Source organism: Motacilla alba, chromosome 2 (assembly GCF_015832195.1).
Source record: "Motacilla alba alba isolate MOTALB_02 chromosome 2, Motacilla_alba_V1.0_pri, whole genome shotgun sequence".
NCBI classification, from domain to species: domain Eukaryota; kingdom Metazoa; phylum Chordata; class Aves; order Passeriformes; family Motacillidae; genus Motacilla; species Motacilla alba.
This window is the reverse complement of record NC_052017.1, coordinates 50,974,220-50,996,001: the sequence shown is the minus strand read 5'-3', so window position 1 is coordinate 50,996,001 and position 21,782 is coordinate 50,974,220. Positions and strand designations below refer to the sequence as shown.

The 21,782-nt window shown below is 37.9% G+C and overlaps 1 protein-coding gene across 4 annotated transcripts in view; it reads right to left on the bottom strand.

The window, feature by feature from the left end:
• TPK1 (thiamin pyrophosphokinase 1) overlaps positions 1–21,782 on the bottom strand; it is a 301,560-nt gene that overhangs the window by 136,715 nt on the left and 143,063 nt on the right. For 3 of the 4 annotated variants that reach the window (XM_038130027.1, XM_038130028.1, XM_038130029.1), the window contains exon 4: positions 19,533–19,605. The exons of the other annotated variant lie outside the window; for it this stretch is intronic. In XM_038130027.1, the coding sequence (XP_037985955.1) occupies positions 19,533–19,605 (73 nt within the window). The remainder of the gene's footprint in view (positions 1–19,532; positions 19,606–21,782) is intronic. 4 annotated transcript variants of the gene reach the window in all.

The following is a 21,782-nucleotide window of genomic DNA, read 5'->3' as shown; positions in this document are numbered from 1 at the left end:
TCAGCAAGCTCAGCCAAAATTTAGCTAATATTAAACATCAGGCAGTGTTATAGTTCCAGACGTTTTAATTAATGACTTATTTGTTCCTAATAATTTGTCTGAGAGTGAACAGAGCTCATTTTTAAAGGAGCCAAGATTATAATGTGTGAGAAGAAATAGAATTCCTCATTCAAGAAGAAATAGTAGGTCACCATAAATAATATCTGCACACTTATTGTAAATAATTTTGGTGACAGAAGGTACTGCCATGCAGTCTGATTAACATTACCAATGAAGCACAGCCAATTTTGATATGTTTGTATGACAGATTGCTGTTATTAGTCAACATCAGGATGTTTGATGTAGTTGCATAGGGCTCTCAGCCCCCAAAATTCTTGTTTTGTATTCTCAGAAAAGCATCTCTGTAAAAAAATTAAATTGACATAAGAAATGGAGACGAGGATTTTATTCACTTGCATACTGTAAAGTTCAACTTCAAGCCACATCTTTTGTAACTTATCTTTAAAGTCAACTTCAAGCCACATCTTTTGTAACTTATCTTTAAAATCAAATTCTTGTGCTGTACTCTGAGTGCCTGCCAGGGTCTGCAATCAGAACTCAACCAACACCTATGCTCTGCATGACGCAACATTGAACTGAGCCCTTCTCCTGCTGAGCTGGAATGACTAAGGGCAAGATCTCCTTTTGCTTCAGGATATATTCCATTTTCTCCAAGTTTCTTAGCGAACAAAGTAGAGTTTCTTTATGTACAGATCATTGCAAGGAGGGCACAGTAATTCTGGTCCCATTCTGTTACTGGTCTTAGGCCAACCCTGATGTAAGGAGCGGGTTCTACTCTGGGAGACATGAGGCATGAATGTTCTTTGAAAGACCCGCTTAGAATTGAGGGCCAAAGAGCTATATTTCAAGGAATCCAGCTGCTTCTTTCTGAAGACATGGAATATTAGAAACAGTGTATATAAATAAAGAATTTGTGAGTCAATAGGCATACAATAGCTACATGCGCTGGAAGGCATTGCTGTGCAGACTTTTCTAGGGCTGGCAAAGCAGGCGACATAACCAAGAAAGTCCAAAGGCAGTATGAGTTCTGAACACTACAGCTGGATTTGCTACCAAGATCTGCATCATTCCACATTCATCTTCTAGTTCATTTTTCATGTATCACACCCGCTTTGAATAAATAACGAATTATTGCCTCAGATAATCATTTTTACATATGACATTCCTCTCAATAAGAGTCCTGCAAGTGCTCCGAATCACTGTAGAGCCCATCTCTGAGACGGCTGATATACTGTCTGCTTCTCTTACACAAATTCATTTCCTTTAAAAGTCACAAACCTAATAGCTATTTAATACTGAACTCCTTATTGCCCACTAGAAATTTCCAGTGACTAAGACAGAAATACATGATCTGAGTGGATATTCCTGCCACACCATCCAGCTCTTGCTTTCTCCTCTTCTGTTCTAAATATTCAGTTATTTGATTCCCCTAATTTTAACTCACTAACCACTTACCCAGATTTCTAGCTCAGAAGAGGAAAAAAGACAGTATAAATCACAAATTATTAGGAAAGTAGAAACCTATGTAATTATTCCCAGGGCTGGCCTTTCCCTATTCACTAGCTTATTTCTGTTCTTCATAATTTAATTTCTCTGCCCAAACCTTCTGCCTATGTGTCGCTGCAGGATCCAATGGCAGTACCTCAGTGGCCCAGCCAGGCAGTGGAAAAAGCCAGTCCCTTTGTCAACAACTGCACTCCAAAGCAAAACAAAACATCATTGCAATGACATCCATTCTCTGCACTGACTTCCAGATGAAAGGTGTCCTGCCAACCACCTTTCTGAATTTCCCATGTTGACGCCTCTTGGCCTGACAAGCAACTGGGATAACCTGGTTTCCCAGGTTGCTCTGTCCCGGACAGCAGGAGAGTCACTCATCCTTACAATAAGCTCTGAAACAAGACCTGCTTTTAACACTTGGAAGATGTCTCCAATTTCTGGCTTGGCTTAAGAAAAGACAACTGGATGGAGTAGACTGAGCCAGATGCTGATTAGTCTGGTACTGAACCTGTACTTCCCAGTGCAAGGAGGGAGGAAGGGAAGAGCACGTATAGACAGTTACACTCCACATAATCCCTTAGGATGTTCTTTACTCAGTTAGTCCAGTGACTGTGAAAGAACATCAATGTGTGAATTGAATCTTAAGAAGCACTCAATGAGGCAAACAAGAGGTAACAATACAGGGAAGGCAGAGTGCCTGACCAGTCTTTGTAAACCTCTTCACAAGACCTCTTGTGCTCGAAGCCAGAGCTTTCACCTGTATGAGGAAGAGGGGAGAGGCACGGAATAAAACTTAAACATATCGGGCTTACAGGCACTGCGACACCACAAATGATACAAAACATCATATATTTGACTCCTAAAGGGCAGGATGCACAGTGAAATCAATAAAGCAAAAGGGATGAGGGAAACAAAGTACTCAGAAACACATGGACATGGATCAATGAGTTAATAAATTGGCCTTGGAATATTGGGCAAAGGTTTTTTGCAAGGCATCTCTGATAAACTGGAATGCTAGTGAGAATCTGCACTATCCCATCTTCTTTAACTGTGCCTAAGCCCTAAACTAACATGATCCCTTCCTCTGTTACTGATTTTTCTTGGGCCATCCTTTTTCTGTACAGAGATGCAAAATAGCCCTGAGAAGATTAAATCAAGCACCTTCTTTCAAGTAAGCTATTAGTAACACTCAAGGGAGGCAGGGGGAAGGGAGCATAAACACTGTCTGATTGTAGTACAACAGTAGCTTTTCTTCTCAGTAGTTCACTTACAGAGATGGCTTTTCCGGATGAAAAATCAGACACAGCAGATTTTATTACTTTCCATAATACACAGTGATAAAGACAACTATTGGAATAATTACATTATGCTATAATTACCTATAGTAACCAATTGTCAAGGGCAATGGCAGTGCTCTGGAAGTACTTTGAATTCTAAACTCTCTGTGTATTTCTCAGGCAGCTGTTAAGGGTTTTTTCCTTTACTGATAATTTCAAATCCTATGAGTTATCTGCATATGACAAGTGAAACCCAAGCACACAAGCACTGATCCCTCCATGACAGCTCAGTGGAGAATTGTTCCAGAGACCTCAGGGTCGGGAGCACCCCAGGTGATGCTGCAGAGGCATTCAGGTCAATCAGGATAAAGACATCCCAAGGGACACCTCATCAAGGTGGCCTCAAAGTTAAAAAGGAAGCCTGTGCTGGCAGCAGAAGAGGAGTCAGGAGGAAAGACAAAACATGGCAGTGTCTTTGAGGGAATTTAACCAGGAGCACTGCAACCTGCAATTCAACCAGAAACCAGATACACATCAGGCAGACTTGGTTCTGGAACAAGCACGGCAAGGAAACTTTATATTTGATTGGGTAGAAATAAAAAAGAAACAAAAGGTAAAAATCAATATTTCTGTTATTGTCTTACTTATCCTCCTGACCACTCTTTAAGCAAGTCCTGTCTTAATTAAGGAAAAACAATTCCCTCTTTTTGCACTGTGTTTCTACAGTGGAGGAAAGTTAACATAAATTATAAATAGCATTAAAATATCAGTCACAACTGTAGGCTCCATAACCACAAACTGTTTGATGTGGAAGCTGCTTGATGTAGAAGGACACAAGAGAGCAGATAAAAATCTGCATCTGTTTACACCAAAGATGCATCTCCATTTAATTTTGAGTAGAGTTCTCTCAGGATACTTATCTAGAATAATCAGATTAACGTATCTGTGGACTGTCCTGTATGATGGATTGTCTGAATTTCTTACCTAACATTTGCATGAAATGTAGTGGCTGGTTTTTCTGGAGGTCAAACAGGAAACTTGATCTGAAATTTTGTTTGTACTTTTTGTAGTTCAAAGGCACAACTGTTTGAAGTTCCTCTGAAAAAAACAAATTCACTGTAGTAACTGCTCACCTGGATTGGTACATAGAGCTAAGTGAAAAGCAGGCTTCAGCTCTGTAAGTATGGAGATGCTTATTTTCCTTGAAAAATATAATGTTATGTCTTGCAATGCACATATCAGCAGTTAGGAAAATGCAGGAGAAATTGTTAAAAAGAAAAAAATTGTGTAAAATTTAAAATTGCCAGTTTATTGCATATACAGAAAACAATGCCTAAGATTTCAATCTATGAATCAGATGTATGCTGATGTAAAAAATTAGGACATATTGCTTTTTTCCTATTTTTTTAGCTTTTGCTGAATTCCTTAAAAATTGCCAAGAGAATCATAATATGGTTTGGGTTGGAAAGGACCTTAGTGACCAAGTCCCAACCCCTCTGCCACAGGCAGGGGCACCTTCCATTACAGCAGGTTGCTCAAATGCTCATCTAACCTGACCTTTAACACTTTCAGGGATGGGGCATCCACAATTTCTTTGGACAGCCTATTCCCGTGCTTCAACACCTTAACGGAAAAGAATTTATTCCCAATATCTAATCTAAACCTGCCCTCTTTAAAGCCATTTCTCTTGTCCTATCAATACATGCCCTTGTGAAACTCTTCCTCTGGAGAGGAACTTTTCATTTGGAACTCTAAAGAGGCCTATCTGATTTGGGGGAAAAATCCTGGAACAGTATTAGTGGCAACAGTCATCTCAATATGCCAATACTGAAGAAGAATCTTGATACGTTGGTATCAAGATTTGATTTAGGCCCATTCTTATACCATATTTTTAAACAAGGTTTAGTCTATCAATTGTCAAATTTACCAATGAAGTCGTTAATATGAAATACAAGCTCTTTCCACAACAGATGCAAATCACATCAGGTCACATTAAACTGGCTATTAAAAACAATCATAACCCAATGATTGTAAAATCCAGTTTTGCTTCTAGACTATATTGCAGATTGAACAGGTTTAAAAAGGAAGCAAACAAAACAATCACCTGTGCTCTTTATGTCTAATGATTAGAGTTACAACTTGAGAACCATATGCCTCGATCCTTTCTTCAGAGTCAAGCTGGTTTCATATCAAGTTTACAGAAGTACCTAAACTGATCATCCAAAAAAGAAAAACAAAAAAGTATCTTCTAAAAGAAAAGCTTTTTCTCAGTAGGTACTCAGCATGAGCTCAACCCAAAAACAAATTTTGTTATTATTCTTAAATGACACTCTTACTTTCCCAGAAGACTATCTAAATACGCTTCTAGACAGTTTATTAATTTTATGCATATTTTTATTCTTTTAGAAAATAGTGAATAACGCTTCTCAGTTTTTGAAGGTTTTTTTTTTGTTTTGTTTGTTTTTTAAATCAAGCTTCTTTCAGATGGAAATTGGAACAAAACAAATGCCACAACCATTATTTCCTTTTTTTAAAAGCAGTTAAAGATTTTAGTTAGTTAGATTGTAGTTTTCCCTGACTTCCCCTCTTGTCCTCTTTCCCAAAGCTTTAGGCAAGTTTTGTTCTGCCCTGGAGTGTTATCTTCAATAACCATGCTGCCTCGTGAGTCAGTTTGTCTTCACCTTTCTGCATTTTCTAGGTAACTAAAGTACCCATTGCTACATGTGCAGCTGATAGCAGAGAGCTCTAATTCACCTGTATTTTTGCTCATCATCCCTCCTCCTCTTCCATGCTTCACACTTCTTAGTTTCCTTTCAGAGTTCACATGGTTATATTGGAAGTCTTCCTTGTCTTTTACCTTTTCCTTACAAATCAGTTCCAGGTAGAAGATGTCAAGACAAAAGGAATGAAAATTTGCCTTCTTTTTGTTTACTGCAAAAGCTCCTCTACAGATGGCCTTCTGTTTTCAATTTCTCAAGGCATTTTCCTTTTGAAACACAGTTACATAAGATTTATAAATAAACCCCCAAAACTGAAGTACAGTACAGACCCCACAGACTTACTGTTCATCTCCACTGTTTGCAAGCCAACATCTTATCATTCTCTCCAGAAATTACTTTGGTCCCCAAATGTACCAGAAATGTTTTACTGTCTACCAGAACAATACTGAAAATACCACATAACCTCATTTCTTCAGAGACTGCATGCTGAAATATTATCTGCCATCCACCAATCAGGTACACACAAGTTTTACCATTTAAACTGCATTTTTTCCCCTCATGCCCATAAACATGAGTACAAACCTGATTTTAAGTCCATCATAAACATACAAAGTAATTTCACATTAACCTTCTTTTCTTTTTAATAATGTAATATCTCTATTTAATCCTCACCTGCCACTTCACCGTATTTCCAGTAAAGATGTAAAAATCTATCTGCATAGCAATAATAATTGTCTTAGTACTTCTATTTTGCTGCCAAGTTTCTTGTACAATAGTCAACAAAGCATTGTATTTAGTCCTTGCTGACTTCATCCAATTTTCTAGCTGGGTTACATATATTGACCAACTACCACTCCAATCCACTTATTATTGTACTTCCCTCTGTTCCATGCTCTGGCCCCCAGTTTGGGTCTTTACCCTTTACTAAATAAAGCAATTTTATATCCTACAGATATATAAATATGCTACAGAGACACAAATATGCTTATCTAACCACATTTTGCATTTAAAAAATAACTGATTTACTGGTTGAACTCAGGAGCTAGAGATAATGCTGATCGCTTCTCATCACCACGGACTTGATCATTATCTCATAACTAATTTTTATTCATACACTGAAAGAGAAAATAAACCATTTTACTTTTTTTCAAATCGAAGCATGGAACTGAAGTTAAATGACTACAATAAAATAATAATAATAATAATAATAATAAAAAATCTTTGGCCCTACAGTAATCCCCCATCAAAACCTTCTTTAGCTTACTCTATATTCAAATGCTGAGCTAGTAAGGTGACCAGTTCTGTCTGTTCCCCTTAACTTTCAGCAGTTCATATTTTAAAAGGCTTTTTTATTTACTTTGTATGATTTTAAACCAAACGGACAAATTTATCAAGAAAGTGCCACATTATTAATTTCAATTAAGTCAACTTTTCAAGAGAAATGTATGAATTTAGTGAAATATAAAACCTTTGGTTTTATCTTTCAAATCAGGTTTGTTGTTTTAAATTTGTGAAAGTAATACAAAAGGTAGTTGCTACACATTTATTAACTGCTGAAAAGTAGGTAGATGGCACTGTATATTTCTAAATCAGATACTCACACAAGTGTCTGACAAGCAGATTTCAACAACTGTCTTATCTGCCAACACAGCTACTGGAAGAGACCTTCTGTCTCATCCCATTTGCTGCCTGCAGTCCTAGTTAATTGCATCCTAAACACCCTTCCACTGAATCATCAAAGACCAAAGTTGGGCTCCCTACTCTCAGGCACACAATTTGGGGTTGAAATATCTGGGATTTCATAGCCTCATCAATATAATTTTCAAGGATGCAGTTAACTAGGACTTTAGAAAGCATGCTTTTGTAATGTTCCACTCAATATTACACATATACATTCAATGAATGCAATTTTGAGGGTGCAATTTCAAAGTCTGGCTCTCCTGTCATGTTTTAATTCAGATTTTTTGTCCAGCTATACTGCTCTTACTCTATTCATACCTCAGACAAAACTCTCAGCAAGAGGTCTCATGATCCATTATTTTAAACTAGTGAATCATTGGAAATAGTGAGGGAAAAAAAATAGGAGAATGGGATGGCCTGTAGTGAAAAGAAATAGTTGATCTATTAACAGATAACAGGACTGGAAGGCATTGGACCTTACAGTACCTTTTGTGCAACTTCTTTAAAAGTGAATTTAACTAAAAGACAGGCAGTGTAAACACCAGTTATATGATATGGGAATGTCTCATCTTTACAGATTTTCCCAGAATTTATCAATATATCATATCTACGCTAACCCTTCAAAACATCTCAAGTTTGCCACTAAAAGTACATAACTTAAGTGATAAATAGTGCTCCCTAAGGGACCTTTAACTTTTCATACTATTTCATTCCCAAATCTAACCAATCCACCACCCTTTCCTCCTGCCACAGGGAGTTCTGAGTTATCCCAAAGCATCTATAAGCTGTCAACCCACACTTAAATTTTTCACACTATACAGAACCAAGTTCAAGAAGAGCCTGTCAAAAAATGTCAAATGCAATTATTCTCTCTTTCTCATATCACTTGCATTCTCACCCTATGAATCTGCTTAAACTTCAGGTCTGCGAGGCGTTCAGACATTGCACTGACACACCAAAACATTACACGGGGCCGTCCTGTGTTCTGTACAGGAGGACAAAACCACTGGAGAATCACTGACTTTCAATCTTAAAGCTGTGTAACCTATTTCCCTGTACAAAATCCTGAAAGCCTCACCATTTGTCACAAATCTGTCTTAAATAATTTTTCCTAAATCAGCTGAAAAATTATCAATTACCTCCTTTTATTAACTTTAAGAGATGATCTGAGATTTCACCATGGCTTTTGGCCTCCTCTCTGCAAATGGCTGGCTTGGGGAGGATCCATCCTGAAAATCCTGCCACAATCAGAGAACTGGCATTGACTTGGATGGGAACACCACACCAAGACACTGCTGCATGGCATTACGCTTTATCTGGAAGCCTGATGCTAAGAACTACAACAAACACTTCATCACAAACTGCAGTCAGTTGGAAGAAAACTATTATTTTTGATGAAAAAGTGTTCAGAAAGACTGTCCAGTGAAGCAAGAAGGTTGGTTTGCATTTAAGGCACTGAAATGCATTTAAGGCACTGAAATGTTGAAGGTTCACAGCTAGAAGGGTGCTCTTCTACGGAAGGGGAGCAAAGCAGAAAGAAACTGAGTGTGGCTACAATGGGCTATTTTCATTTCAGGCTATGTGAAAATCCATAAAAATGGTAAAATTAGAGGGGAAGGTTGTCTCTTTTGGCTGGATAGTTTCTAACTGCTCCTGGATTGTGGGAATGGCTCTTTGGCAGTCACTGTTTGAAGCCCAGGGCTGCAAAACACAGCCAGGGCAGTCCCATGAGGGTGGCAGAAAGACTGAAGCATACAGAAACACAGTAGGTAAAGTAAAAGCATGTGCTTGAATCTGTAACTGCCTGGAGAGAGGAGCACCTGGCTTGTCCAAACACAACTAATTACAAAAAGTACTTGAAAACTTCTCCTCACCCCAGTCCAAGATCAGGCCAAACATATTTTTAAGCTGGAATATGTGTGAATTGATTCCACTGCTGTTGAGAAAAATGTCCCCTGCAACATCCTGCCCCTCACACCACGCCACACTTGCTCAAGGTCAGATAGAACCAGAGCTCTTTTGGAATCTTACTGGAGCTCTTAAGAAGGAAAAACATCTAAAGGAGTGTCAGACCTCCTCAACCCTCTCTCTTGTTTTACCTTATGAGTGGGAGAATATAACAGAAGTTGACCTGTGATATTCACAGTTTCCTCCTCCCCTATGGCCCACTTCTAGTCTGGGATGAGTTCAAGATATCAGGAATATAACCTTATTGAGGAAAAGATTTTGCTGAATCATTCTAGAGACCTTCCCCACATTCAGCTATAAAAGCTGTTGGTGCCAGATCAGAAATGCACTTTTGCAATTATGGTAGGTATTCATGAGTACATTTATTTGCTCCAAAGAACCTGCAAAAAATACAGGACATAGAACATGCTCTGAGGCTTGAGTGTGCTCCATTATAACTATTGATATTTTCATTAGGAAAGGTATCCTAAAGTCCCGAAGACTGTTAACTTGTTAACTGACTTCTGGTAGTGTTAACCAGCAACTTCTGGTGAGTTCACAATTCCTTACTTGAAGGGTTATTATCAATTAACTGCAAAGTAAATTTACACCTGTAAATTTACTGTAAATACATTCTACTTTCATTGTAGTTTGTTACATTTTTAGCTTCTTGTAGGATTTTTTATTCTTCACAGATGATTCTCCCATCAAAGCCCAGATAAGAATGGGATAAAGATATTTAAAGTCCTATTTTAACTTCAAACAAAAAGATTTCAAAACAAAAAAAAAAAAAAAAAAAAAAAAAAAAAAAACCAAAACAAAAAAAAATCAAAGAAAACCACCAAAACCAACCACTCTCCACTCCTTCCTAATAAACTAAAAATCTATTAGATTTAAAAAATATGGTGTCCATGTGTGTGTGCTTATTTTATCCTCGTCACTTCTTCACAACCACAAAAAAGTGTCAGCAGATTTAATTTGCTGATGTGCCTGGGAATTTTTTCTATTTCTATCCAGTTCTCTTTCCTGCTCTCTGCTCCTACCTTTATTTTTCTCTCTTAAAATACTTACCTTCTCCTATTTAAAGAGTCTCTGTTTTTTTCCTCAGTTTTCATTCCTCATTTTCCTCTCCCCAACATTTCATTTTTCTTTCTTAACTCATGTCATCACATAGGGGACTGTTTCCATTTCTAATTATAACTCCAAATCTATTTCACTTACAGAACTTTTTATCAAGACCACCCTTCTTCAACTGAAGGGAATCCAACAGCATATCAGAATGCAAAATAACTTAAGCCTGGACAGATTTCAGCTGACTTTCTTGCATATCAGCTTATCAATGCTTCATCCAAGACCTGTTTACTGGACTCTGCTGAGCACTCAAGGAAAACAGGAGAATTGAAACAGACAAACAGAGCTTCAAATGAGCTTGCTGATGACAGGGAAAACAGCAAGGGTCCAAAAGTATATTACAGTCAGAAAAATAAAAAGAGAAAGTACCAAGAAAGGTAAGTATGAGAAATACTGCAATTTGCAGAAATTTCCCTGCCCAGCTGTAATTAAAGCTGCCAGAACTGAAGTTCTTTCCTTCCCCTCCACCCCCTGTAATGGTATTTCTCTGCCACTAATATCTTCTTTCAAAAATTACATCTTAATTAAGTTTCTTCCTGGTATATCTGAATGTAACTTTCCGCATCTTGCACTGAGTGCAGCTATAAAAACAGACCTTGTATTTTGCATGTTTTTGACAACTCAAAATTCAATTAGTAAAAATAACTATCTGTGCTCCATTAACCACACTTGAATTTTCCTATTGGACTCTACCTCTGTCTTGGTTTGTAAATAATCCTAAACTTCCTTGGCTTGGTGAACTAACGCAGGCAAATGCAAATTTGGCAGCTTTAGCTCATTCTTTGTCTCAGTGTAAAGCTAAAAGCACTTAACTTCTCTACTTGGACAATACACATTATTTTCCTTCTTTTCCATTTCGTGGCTGGTAGAGCACTCATCTTATGTGTGAACACAAACAGAACAACACCAACCTTATTCCAGATGGACTGTCATCCTTGAGGTTTTGTAACTGTATTTCTGTATGTGAAGTACAAGCACCACTTGGGCAACTTTATGGAAAGTTAAGATATGCCATCCCTGGGTCATGTGTCCCAATTTATTGGGTCTTTTTAAGTTCATAGTTGTATGAAGAAGCAAAGGCTATGATGGCCTTGGTGAATCTGCCTCTGGAGTCTGGATGTGAGGGAGAATGATCCAGAATAGCCCACACACTCCTTTCAAAGCAAGGGAGCTCGCTCTCCAGCACACTTACTACAGGTCCCTCAAAGCATGTCAGAAGCATTCCTCCTCCTTCTCCTCCAGCCCACCCACAAACCTTCCAACTTCAAAAAGAGCAACAGATTGCATCGTTTCACTCTGCTTCTGAAATGAGAGCTGACTGCTCTTTGATAAGATGCACAATAGAATCATTTGCACAGGCTGCTTCTAAAAAGACTTAAAAATGGTAACATAAGGATTTTAGGTATCACTTTTCTTGGTCAATGATCATATTTGAGTACCTGTTTCTGGCCAGACTTGTGCTTTGGCTGGCTCGTGAGCTGCCACACAACAGAATCAAGCTTATAAATCCCACAGGACATTTGGGCTGAACTTGAGTTTGCAGAAACATTTGATGAGCTATGAGGTTGTGGGTTCTGGAGTTTTGCTGGAGTCTGGCCTAATTAGGAGTCCATAGGCAAGGGCACAGAGCCCTGTGCTCTGGGAACAATTTTCTCTTAAATTCCCTAAAAAAAATTAAATAAAAAAATATAGATGTATGAATCCCATTTACATCTAAAATGACTTATAATCTCAGTCTTCAGCCTCTAGTACCATATCAAAGTTGTCTCTTTTGTGTGAAGAAGCTTAATCACAAAATAACTGCTCAATTTCCTTCTCCAGATTAAGCTGTCATTGTTTAAAATACCTTTTTTATTCCTTGCACTGGAAATTAGGTTCATTCAATGCATTTCTATTTTTCAAACTTTTCTGTTATTTTCTCCATCACAGGGTGACAGATCAGAGTAATGACTTCTTTCAGAGATTAACACCAGATTAAATTTTTTAAAACTCTTGAAAGTAACTCAAATGTCTAATGCAATATAGATTCTACCCTTTCCCTTCCTCGGGCCATAACCAATGGAAGGGAGAAATAAATCTTACACTGCAACATAATATTAAACTGAAATTGGATGCAAGACTAAAATACCACCACCATCATTTTTGTTATATGGTGCACTGTTTTCTTCCATATTCTACTGTCAAGCAGTTGAGCTCCAGCTAAAGCACTTGCAAGAAGAAAGCAAGCAACTCTTAATGAGGAAATAATTGTCATTTGAAACCTAAGCAAAAGAAAGACAAACCATCTCAGATAAAAGTTTCATCTCTTGATTTCTATATACTGTCTCCAAAAGCTAAATTACAAGCTGCAAAATACTGCAAAGGAAAATAGAGTAATACTTTTTTTTAAGGAATAAGAACTTGGCCAAATTAAATTCTCAAATCTCCTGTGTAAATAAGGGACTGACTCAGGCTCTAATAAACATATATAGTAGCTCTCAATGACCTCAAAACCATGAGAATCTCACTGATATTACATCTTACAACAGAAGTAGGACTTAGCTGTTTCTTCAGGTTCAAAAGGAGTGAGTTGCACTCACACAGAAAGGACACACATTACTTAGAAAGATGCAGGCCTGCATAATTGAATTTGTTCTGACTTCCCCACCCCCTCCTCCCAAATCTCATCCTCATTTAAACAGATACATTTTTTTGTAAACTGCTACCTTAGTGAAAGGATAAAGAGTGATCTAGAACTGGACAGACATTTTTTGGAGATTATTTTTTAAAGGCACATAAAGAACAGCTCAATGCAAGCTCAGAGTCCTGAAATTCTTTGCTTTAAGACAAATTCTTTTCAACAGGACTTTCCAGACATTTACATATATTAATTCAGCAGGACATAAAACATCTGTACAGGCTGTACTTAATTTTAGGACGTAAATTTGATGGCATATGCCATATTTCACTGGCTTTGTTGTGCACACACCCCTGTATACCTATGGGAATGCTAGTCACCAGTGACAATCATTCCAATACAAGCAGAACTGCACTGAAAAGGTTGTTGATGTATATTTATCCACTCTTTATCACAATACAAGAATTCAGGACACTCCACTATAACTATTAAAAAGTAAAGCTCAAAGCCAAAAAAACATCCAAAAGACAGATTTTTCTTAACTGCAAACAAACTAGGGAACACATTGCCAAGGGGTTTCTTTTTGTTTGTTTGGGTTTGTTTTGGCTTGTTTTTTGTTGGTTTTTTTGGGTTTTTTGGTGGATACTTGCATTCTCATCAATGTAGTGTTAAGAAAAGGGAGTAGACTAATTTTGGGGAGAATTAAATCAATCTATGAAGCTATTAAACACAAAGACATAGGAAATCTTTAAGCAATACATTAGAGCGTGATGAAAAACTCTATCAAAGAAGCCCCACTGTGCATACTTTTGCTTTCAACAATATTCTGTTCTGGTCCAGTTGAATGAACCTTTGATCTGACCTAGTGTGACTGTCTGTCATGTTCACCTTTACAAAAGTGCCACCAAGCACAGGATCTCTTACAAATTTATGACATATCTGGAACATTGAGATATTGTCACTTTCATTTAGCATGACTAGGAAATCCACATAACCAGACTCACCTAGACAAGTCACTTGAAAACACAATCTTGACAAGACCTCTGACATACTATTCAAGAATGGAACCATTTGTGAAAGCTCCTGTTGAATAATTACAGGACTAAGGCATCCAGAAAGCTTCCAGTCTAAAATCCTAAATTGCATATACAGTAATACACAGTTTTACCATTAATAGCAGGACTATACGAGATTTATAAATAATTTTGATTTGATGAACCTCTATCTATATTAAGACACTAAGACTCTTTCAATTAATGCATATCAGTAGAAAAAAACTACAACTTGGATCTAAGTCCAGGTGGCATTAGGCACCCCCAACACATCAGAAGGAGAGCTGAGGTAGTCACAGCACTTTTTATACTTGTCAAAGATGTTAGCAGAACATATTAACCAAGGGATTGCTTGGAAGCTTAATAGTAAATGTCAAGCAGAAGTAGCCAGTACAACAGTAAGACTGAATTGTTTCAGATCCACTTGCACAAATTTTAGAGTTCCTTCTGAAACCTTAAAACATTTCACAAAGGAACCAGGCCCTAAAATAAACAATTTTTTTCTTAGATAACTGTTCAGTCTAACAAGAATGTTGTAAATGAGTCAAGCATTTTAATATCTGAAGTCTCATCCTGTATTAAAAATTAGTACTAGAAAAAAATGTAACATTCAGGGATAAAATATAAATTAAAATAGGCGCATAAAAACTTAGTGGTTATCTTTGTTTTAAATTATAGTAATATAACTCAGCCAAATCAATTAACACTGTGATTTCATAAAATTATTAAAATGTTTGGCCTTGGAAAGCAAGCAGGAAACATGGCCTAAAACATGCAGTTCATCCAGAAAGTGTAGAAGTTAGAGAGACATAAAAGCACTACATCAGTGTTACCAATACATTTTGTAAATCTAATTATAGGTACCTCATCATAGAACAAAAATACAATACCCACACCCTACCTATTAAACCTTTTTACAGCCCTGATAACCATTAGCTCTGGAAATGAAAGTAGGAAAGTGCTACAGCTGCAGAACTGCCTGCAAAAATAAGCAGCCCTACAGGACTTAAAAAGAAAAAAAAAAGAATAGGAAAAGAAATGGATTTGTAAATAAATTCACAGCATTTAATTACAGATCTGAAGTAGAGCCTTCTTAGTCTGCAGCAGCTTTTCAAGGCACATGAAGTTTGCTTGGCGGGAAAGCCAAACCGGATTTTTAATAAATAGCATAGCCTGGATTTCAAAGAACATTGGATTCAACTTTCTGCTTCCTGGCGTAAGTACAGATTTGGTGTAATTTTAGATAATGTCTCTGGACTTAAGACTTCAGAAACAGAACCTTGTTTGAGGCATAACAATACAAATGGCTGCTTTAACTTCAAAGCAATGTTTAAAAGGTTTCAATAATAGAAACATTCAGCTAAAACAAGAAAAAGCTGAAACTCCAATGACAGAAAGGAAATATCACCACAAATCCTCCCTGCTTTGTGCAGTGTCATTTCCAAAGCACTTCAGACTGTACAGAGAAAGAATGCCAGTGCATGTATTATGGGATCACATGAACATGCATATTTATCATGAGAGTATGAAACCTCTTCTCAATTTCTACTTTAACAATGACAGAAAATACACAGAATAAAGAATACTAAATTGCTATTCTTTATCCTTCATTTATAGTGCAATATAATTTTAAAAAGAAATTTTAAATACGACATTTCGTTTTCAGTTGTGGTGCAGTTTTATCCAGTTTTAACATTATTTAACTCTAGGAAATGGAAGAAATAATCTGTAATATTTTAATAAATTTTATATAGAAGACCACAAGTACATCCTTGACAAGCCAATGAGGTAAAACCAAGACCACAGAAAATAAAAAGTAAAGCTGAATAACCTCTGAAATATGCTTACTTATTCTCTCCCAAAAGGAATGCCTAACTCCTCACTTACACATCCCACTCAGAAGTCTGTTACACAGTTACTTTCCAAAACAGAACTTTTGCCTTCAGGTCTCTTCACTATGGCATACTACACCTAACATAGATAAAATGGATTTATTTGCTTCATGCTTACGAACTTTGTTTAAATAAGGTTTCCCAATACAATAGTGATTGTCCTCCTAAAGAGAAAATGGAAACACGTGTCTTGTAATCCCTACTCAAATAAAAACACCAGAGCAACTGGCTTAAATATAGTGCATTCAGTAAAACTCCTCGGCTTTGGGAATCTGTATGTCATGTCTTCCTGTAGTGACAAAAATCTCCTTGCTCTCATCACTTAAATGAGGTAGAAAACTTTCTGAGACCGGGAGCAAGGTCCTGGTGGGAAGCTGGTGTGGTGAAGAGTCAGGCTGTTGCTGTGTTGTGATGATGACACAACTGCTGTAGACGTTTCCTACAACCATTAGTTTCATGCACTGAGTTTAAAACAGTCCACTACTTACCCAGCACTACACTGGGCTGTCTTTGACACAAACCCTTGCATATGATTATATTTTATAGCTCAGTAATTAACATCCATAAGCTTTACTATGAAGAAGTAACTCTTCTTAAGCAGTGGCAGAATATCTTCAGATAGGTAGAAAATGTCACAATGCATTAATTTCTGCCAATACAGGTAACTTTTATAAAATGATTAAAAAATTGATAAAAGAGAATACTTGAAACAATACAGTAATATTATATAATGATAGTGGCTTACCTTGGTCTCTAGGTGTCATCTGCACATGGGTAAGGAAGGATGGTATGGGAAGCAACCCTAATTGACAACATGATGCTTCCCTAAAGTCAATGGTGCTACACTGATCTACTCACCTGACCTTCTCCACAGCCTGCTTTAAGCAGCATTAATATCTTTTGGGTCATACATATTATGAACACATACAGCATTTCCAAAAGACAGGGACTTTGGAAATTGTCTGGACTACAGAAGGTGCTTTAATGAACAAAATGCTTTACAAGAAAAGAAATATACACCTCTCTCCAGTTTCTGTGTTCTGTTATATCTTTTGCTCAAGATCTCCTTAGACACTCATGCATATTTACCATTCTAATTTTCTGACTATGGGAAGTTGATTTAAAAATGCAAAAAATTATTTTTCCTACCATGTACCCAAACTTAAAATTCTAACGTCTATCTGCATATTCCTCAGTCCTGTATGAGGACCCCAGGCAAGGATTCTGTAGGCTAGATGATGCTGTTCATTACACCTTTAAAATCCTCATTAATTACTCCTTTTTTTTACAGCCTATCAGCTCAGTCCTTGCACAGATGTATTAACTCTGTATGAAACAGAAAGATCCACTATGTGTTCATATGAAGAAGATGTAAACTGCTCATCACCAGTAAGATGCAACTAAGCTGACAAAAAGGATGCTATGGCCAGAAAAGTAACCCCTCTGAAAAAGGGTAATACCTACTGTGTTCTTCCACCTACTACCTCTTTCATCTCCCCTCTCTCTGTTGAACAATCCTTAACTTGGACTCTTTGGTAGGACTTACCTACCTACCAGCATGCTGTTCCATATAAGCATTAATTGCAGAATCATAGAACGGTTCAGGTTGGAAGAGACCCTAAGGAGCATCAAGTTCCATGGGCAGGGACACCTTCCACTAGACCAGTTTGCTCAGAGTCCTATCCAAGCTGGCCTTGAACACTACCAAGGGTGGGGCAACCACAGCTTCTCTGGTCAACCTCTTCCAGATTCTCACCACCCTCACAATAAAGAGACTCTTCCTAAGATCTAATCTAAACCTACTATCAATTCAAAGCCATTTCTACTAGTCCTGTCACTATACACTCTTGTAAAAAGTCTCCATCTTTCTTTTATGCTCCCTTCAGGTACTGAAAGGTTGCAATTAGGTCACTCTGAAGCCTTCTATTTTCCAGGTGGAATCATCCCAATTCTCTCAGCCTTTCCTCATCTCCTGATCCGTTCACCTCACTAATCATCTTTATGGCCTCCTCTGGACTCACTCCAATAGGTTCATGTCCTTCCTGTGCTGGGGACCCCAGAGCTGGATGCAGCACTGCAGGTGGGGTCTCACCAGAGAGGAGCAGAGGGCAGAATCCCCTCCCTCACCCTTCTGGCCACGCTGCTTTGGAGGCAGCCCAGGACACGTTTGTCTCTCTGGGCTGTGAGTGCAGATGTCTGGGTCATGTCCAGCCTCTCATCCAGCAGCACCTCCAAGTCCTTCTCCCTACAGCTGCTTTTGATCTGTGCATCCCCCAGCCTGTGTTGGTACTGGGGCTTGTCCATGTCCATGCCAAACAGAGTAGAGCATTTTGCAGTTTCGCCTTTTACAGACTCACAGAATTGCAGAAAAAGCTAAGTTGGAACGGACCCACAAGGATCAGTGAGTCCAACTCCCAGCCCTGCACAGCATCATCCCCAAGAGTCACACCATGTGCCCAAGAGTGTTGTCCAAATACTTCTTGAATTCATCTATTCCCAGATCATGAATTTTCAGTCTGTAGTGAATAGTATTAACCCAAAGCTTTTAAACCTATTTTCACTTCCCAAACTGTAATTTAGATTCCTGAGCATTTTTCTTGAGTGGTTCTCCTAGAGGTGAACAGCCATCACACATTTCTCCATCCTAAAAAATGGGGTAGAATATGGAAATAAAACCCCACAGTGCCCAGAGAGAGAATATAACCCTGCTCTACACATTCCTCCAGCCCTCCCCTCACAGTTTGAAACCTTTTGTTTTAACCATTTGATCTCAAGTCCATCAGGGAAGATTTTAGGCAAATTTCATTCTTATACATGAATCAGCACCATACTAAGTCAACTACTTCAGAAGGATCAAACACTCCTCTTGCAAGTGCAGCCTGCTGCAAAGGTAAGCTGGCCTGTCAAGGCAATCTCTGAATTTGCAGAAGCCTGCTGTCCAAGATCCGAGGGTGAAGAACTGTGCTTATCACAAAAGCCTAAACAAGTAGGCAGGTGAAGTGTTAAATACTAAAGAGTCAGGTAAAGGCAGAACTTTGAGCCCTATGACCTGAGAAAAGTGAGTTTACATTTATGCTGCTCACTGGAAATAAATTAACACAAGCAGGAATTTATCCAATAACTCATTAAGGAGGGCACTCCACCAGTGTAGCAGAAGTAGTCGACTGTAATTCAATGCTTCAGTGGGTGAGGAAAAGAGACAGATTTCTCCATCTGCAGCTTTCCTCTAAAAAGGTAAAGTCATATCCTACAAATAGCACACCAAGAAACTCTCTCTAGAAAGTATGTGGATACCCACCAGGTGGGAATCATGGTAAGTTAATCTTTAATTCTCTGTATCACACCATGCAAAAGAAGTCACAGATTTTTTTGGAAGTTTTATCCTAGTTTCTAGATGCTGTAATCTCTACCACCATATGATCTATTTCATCACCTGATACTATGAAAACTCACCCAGGATTCGGGCAGTACTGCACCTCCTGTGTTTATTTTAGTACAGTACCACAAAGCACAACTTCTGAGCTTCTCAGGTTCCATGGGCAGGGACAACTGAAGCCTCAAAGGAAGCAGTGAAGCCAGAATCGCTTAATGACCAACTGGAGCACTTGGATCTTACAATGCTCTATCACAGAAAAACTCAAAGGGATTTAATTTACCTTGACCTTGTAGTACTCCTTGACTTCAGGCAGAATGGAATCAAAATCACCACTGATGTAATCAGGCAAGAAGCTGAAAGGAAAGCAACGAGCAGTGAAATGAAACTTAATCCATCTTACTATATTTAATATTTATTTTCTCAAGAGTACTATGGGATACAAGCATTAATCTTCTTAAAAGAATATGAGTTCCTTGAAGGCATGCTCAAACAAGTTGATGTGAGGTGATACAAAAAAAGGTAACAAACAAAATGTAAAACTGGTTAATCTATTGTCCCTTTGCTGAGGGAGCTGCACATTGCTTAGATGCTTATATACCTCTCCGGGTCAGTAAGACTTGTATTTGCCTGGTCCTAGAAAGACAACTTTTAAATATCTTTCAAATGTATCATTCAGTCAGCAAAGTGTTTGAAATAGCATATCTGAGTGCTTGCATTTCAAGCCTCAGAGGATATCATTTGTCAGAAGATGATGATGCTGATGCTTCTTGGACAGCTGGTATGCCATAAATGTTTCAAGGATTTGTATTTTAGTTGTTAGTGATGTCATCTCATTGCTACTCTTCTCGATTATTAAAATATTCCCAAAATATGGAAGCCAAATGCTCAGTGATTTTTAACTCACATGAACTTAATTTCAACTCCTAACCATCATTTGTACAGTAATATTGCTGCAAAGCACATAGAAATAATTTTGTGATATTTATCTTGCCACATGTAGCTTTTTAATTGCAGAATGCTTAAAAATATTTATTGTAGAAATTCATGTCAAATTCCTAATGAAATTTCCCCTGGGCTATAGAAGGAGCAGTGTAAGAATATCTTTTGAAAGAATGTCAATGCCCTCCAAAACACTCCGCACATCTTCCCATCTGGCAAAATTTCTAGAGTTTGAAGGAGCAGCTGACAGGTGAGAAGTGTTTCCAATGTTTCAACAGATAAGGCTGCACTGAGTTTTGAAAGTAAAACTGATTTTACTTAACCCCATGGATACCGTTCTTTACAAGGGGGATGACAATTCACCAGCAAATTAGTTTCCAGCTTAAACTGTGTTACAAGGAATCAAGCAGAGTATATTGGGGCATATTTTTTCTGCCACATGATTTCAGAAGAATGCTGCAGGGTCTAGAAACTCCTAATACCAGCAAAACTTATAAAAATCTCATTTTCTGTGTCCGTGCAGAGGTTTCAAAAGAGACACGTGGTCACTGGTAACCATTTTCTTTGAAAATTGAAAGCTGCTCCAGTAGAAGCTGGTAAGTACCATTGCTGTGAGTTAGGTCTTGTTCAACTATGGCATTTCGAATTCCCTGATCTCCAACATTACTAAGGCTGTTAGAAAAGGATAATCCTAAGGATGTTCTAAAAATAATCCCTCCAGAAGTGATGGTCCAACACTCACTGCAGTGACAAGGGCGGTCCCTGCTGCACTGGGTTTGAGTGAGGACACTGGGATCAAGTGGGAGAAATGCAAATACTTCAGTGCTCTGTTTCATATGCCTCCATCAGCATTGTTCAAAACTAAACAGAAAATTAGGTTTGCTCCTTCATTGAAAAGATTAACCTTTCCAATGTACAAAAAATACCGCATTTTCAAAAGTTAAAATTTAAATAGTTTTTTTTTTTTACCTTTCCATGACTTCTCTGATGAAATATTTACTGAATACAACATGCCTAAAAACTTGCAGGTATTCTCTTTCAATTTTTTATTTTATAGTTATTTCTTCCTGATTGAAACAGAGCCATTAAAAGTAAACTCACTCTAGGCATTTCAGTGGTGGCCCTGAATGCAAGCCCTGGAAGTGTTCCAGCAGGTTGGGCAGGAAGAACAGCAGCCAGTTGTCATGGAATGCTAGCTTGGTATGACATAGACATCCACTGTGATGAAACAGCTGTTTATCTTACTGAAATGCCATATATAAATCCAAAAGTGTCTTACTTTTTTTTTTTTTTTCCTCTCTACAGCAGCTACAAATGGCAGTGCTTTTAAATAATCAACTATTTCTCCTGAATGCTTCAAGAGATATAAGTTGGAGAAGAACTAGGCAAAAAAAGGTGTCTTCTAAAATCAAGTGCTCATTCACAGCTTTTTGTCTCATCCAAAGTGAAACAATTTCCAATCAAAAGTTAGTTTGAATTTTTCCAAGCAGAAGGAACAGGCATTTTAGTTGCACCTTCTATGGGCTCTGCTAGAGCTCCTGGCTGTGCTTCTTGAATACATCTCCTCTGTCAGGAAGCTCTGTGTCCATTT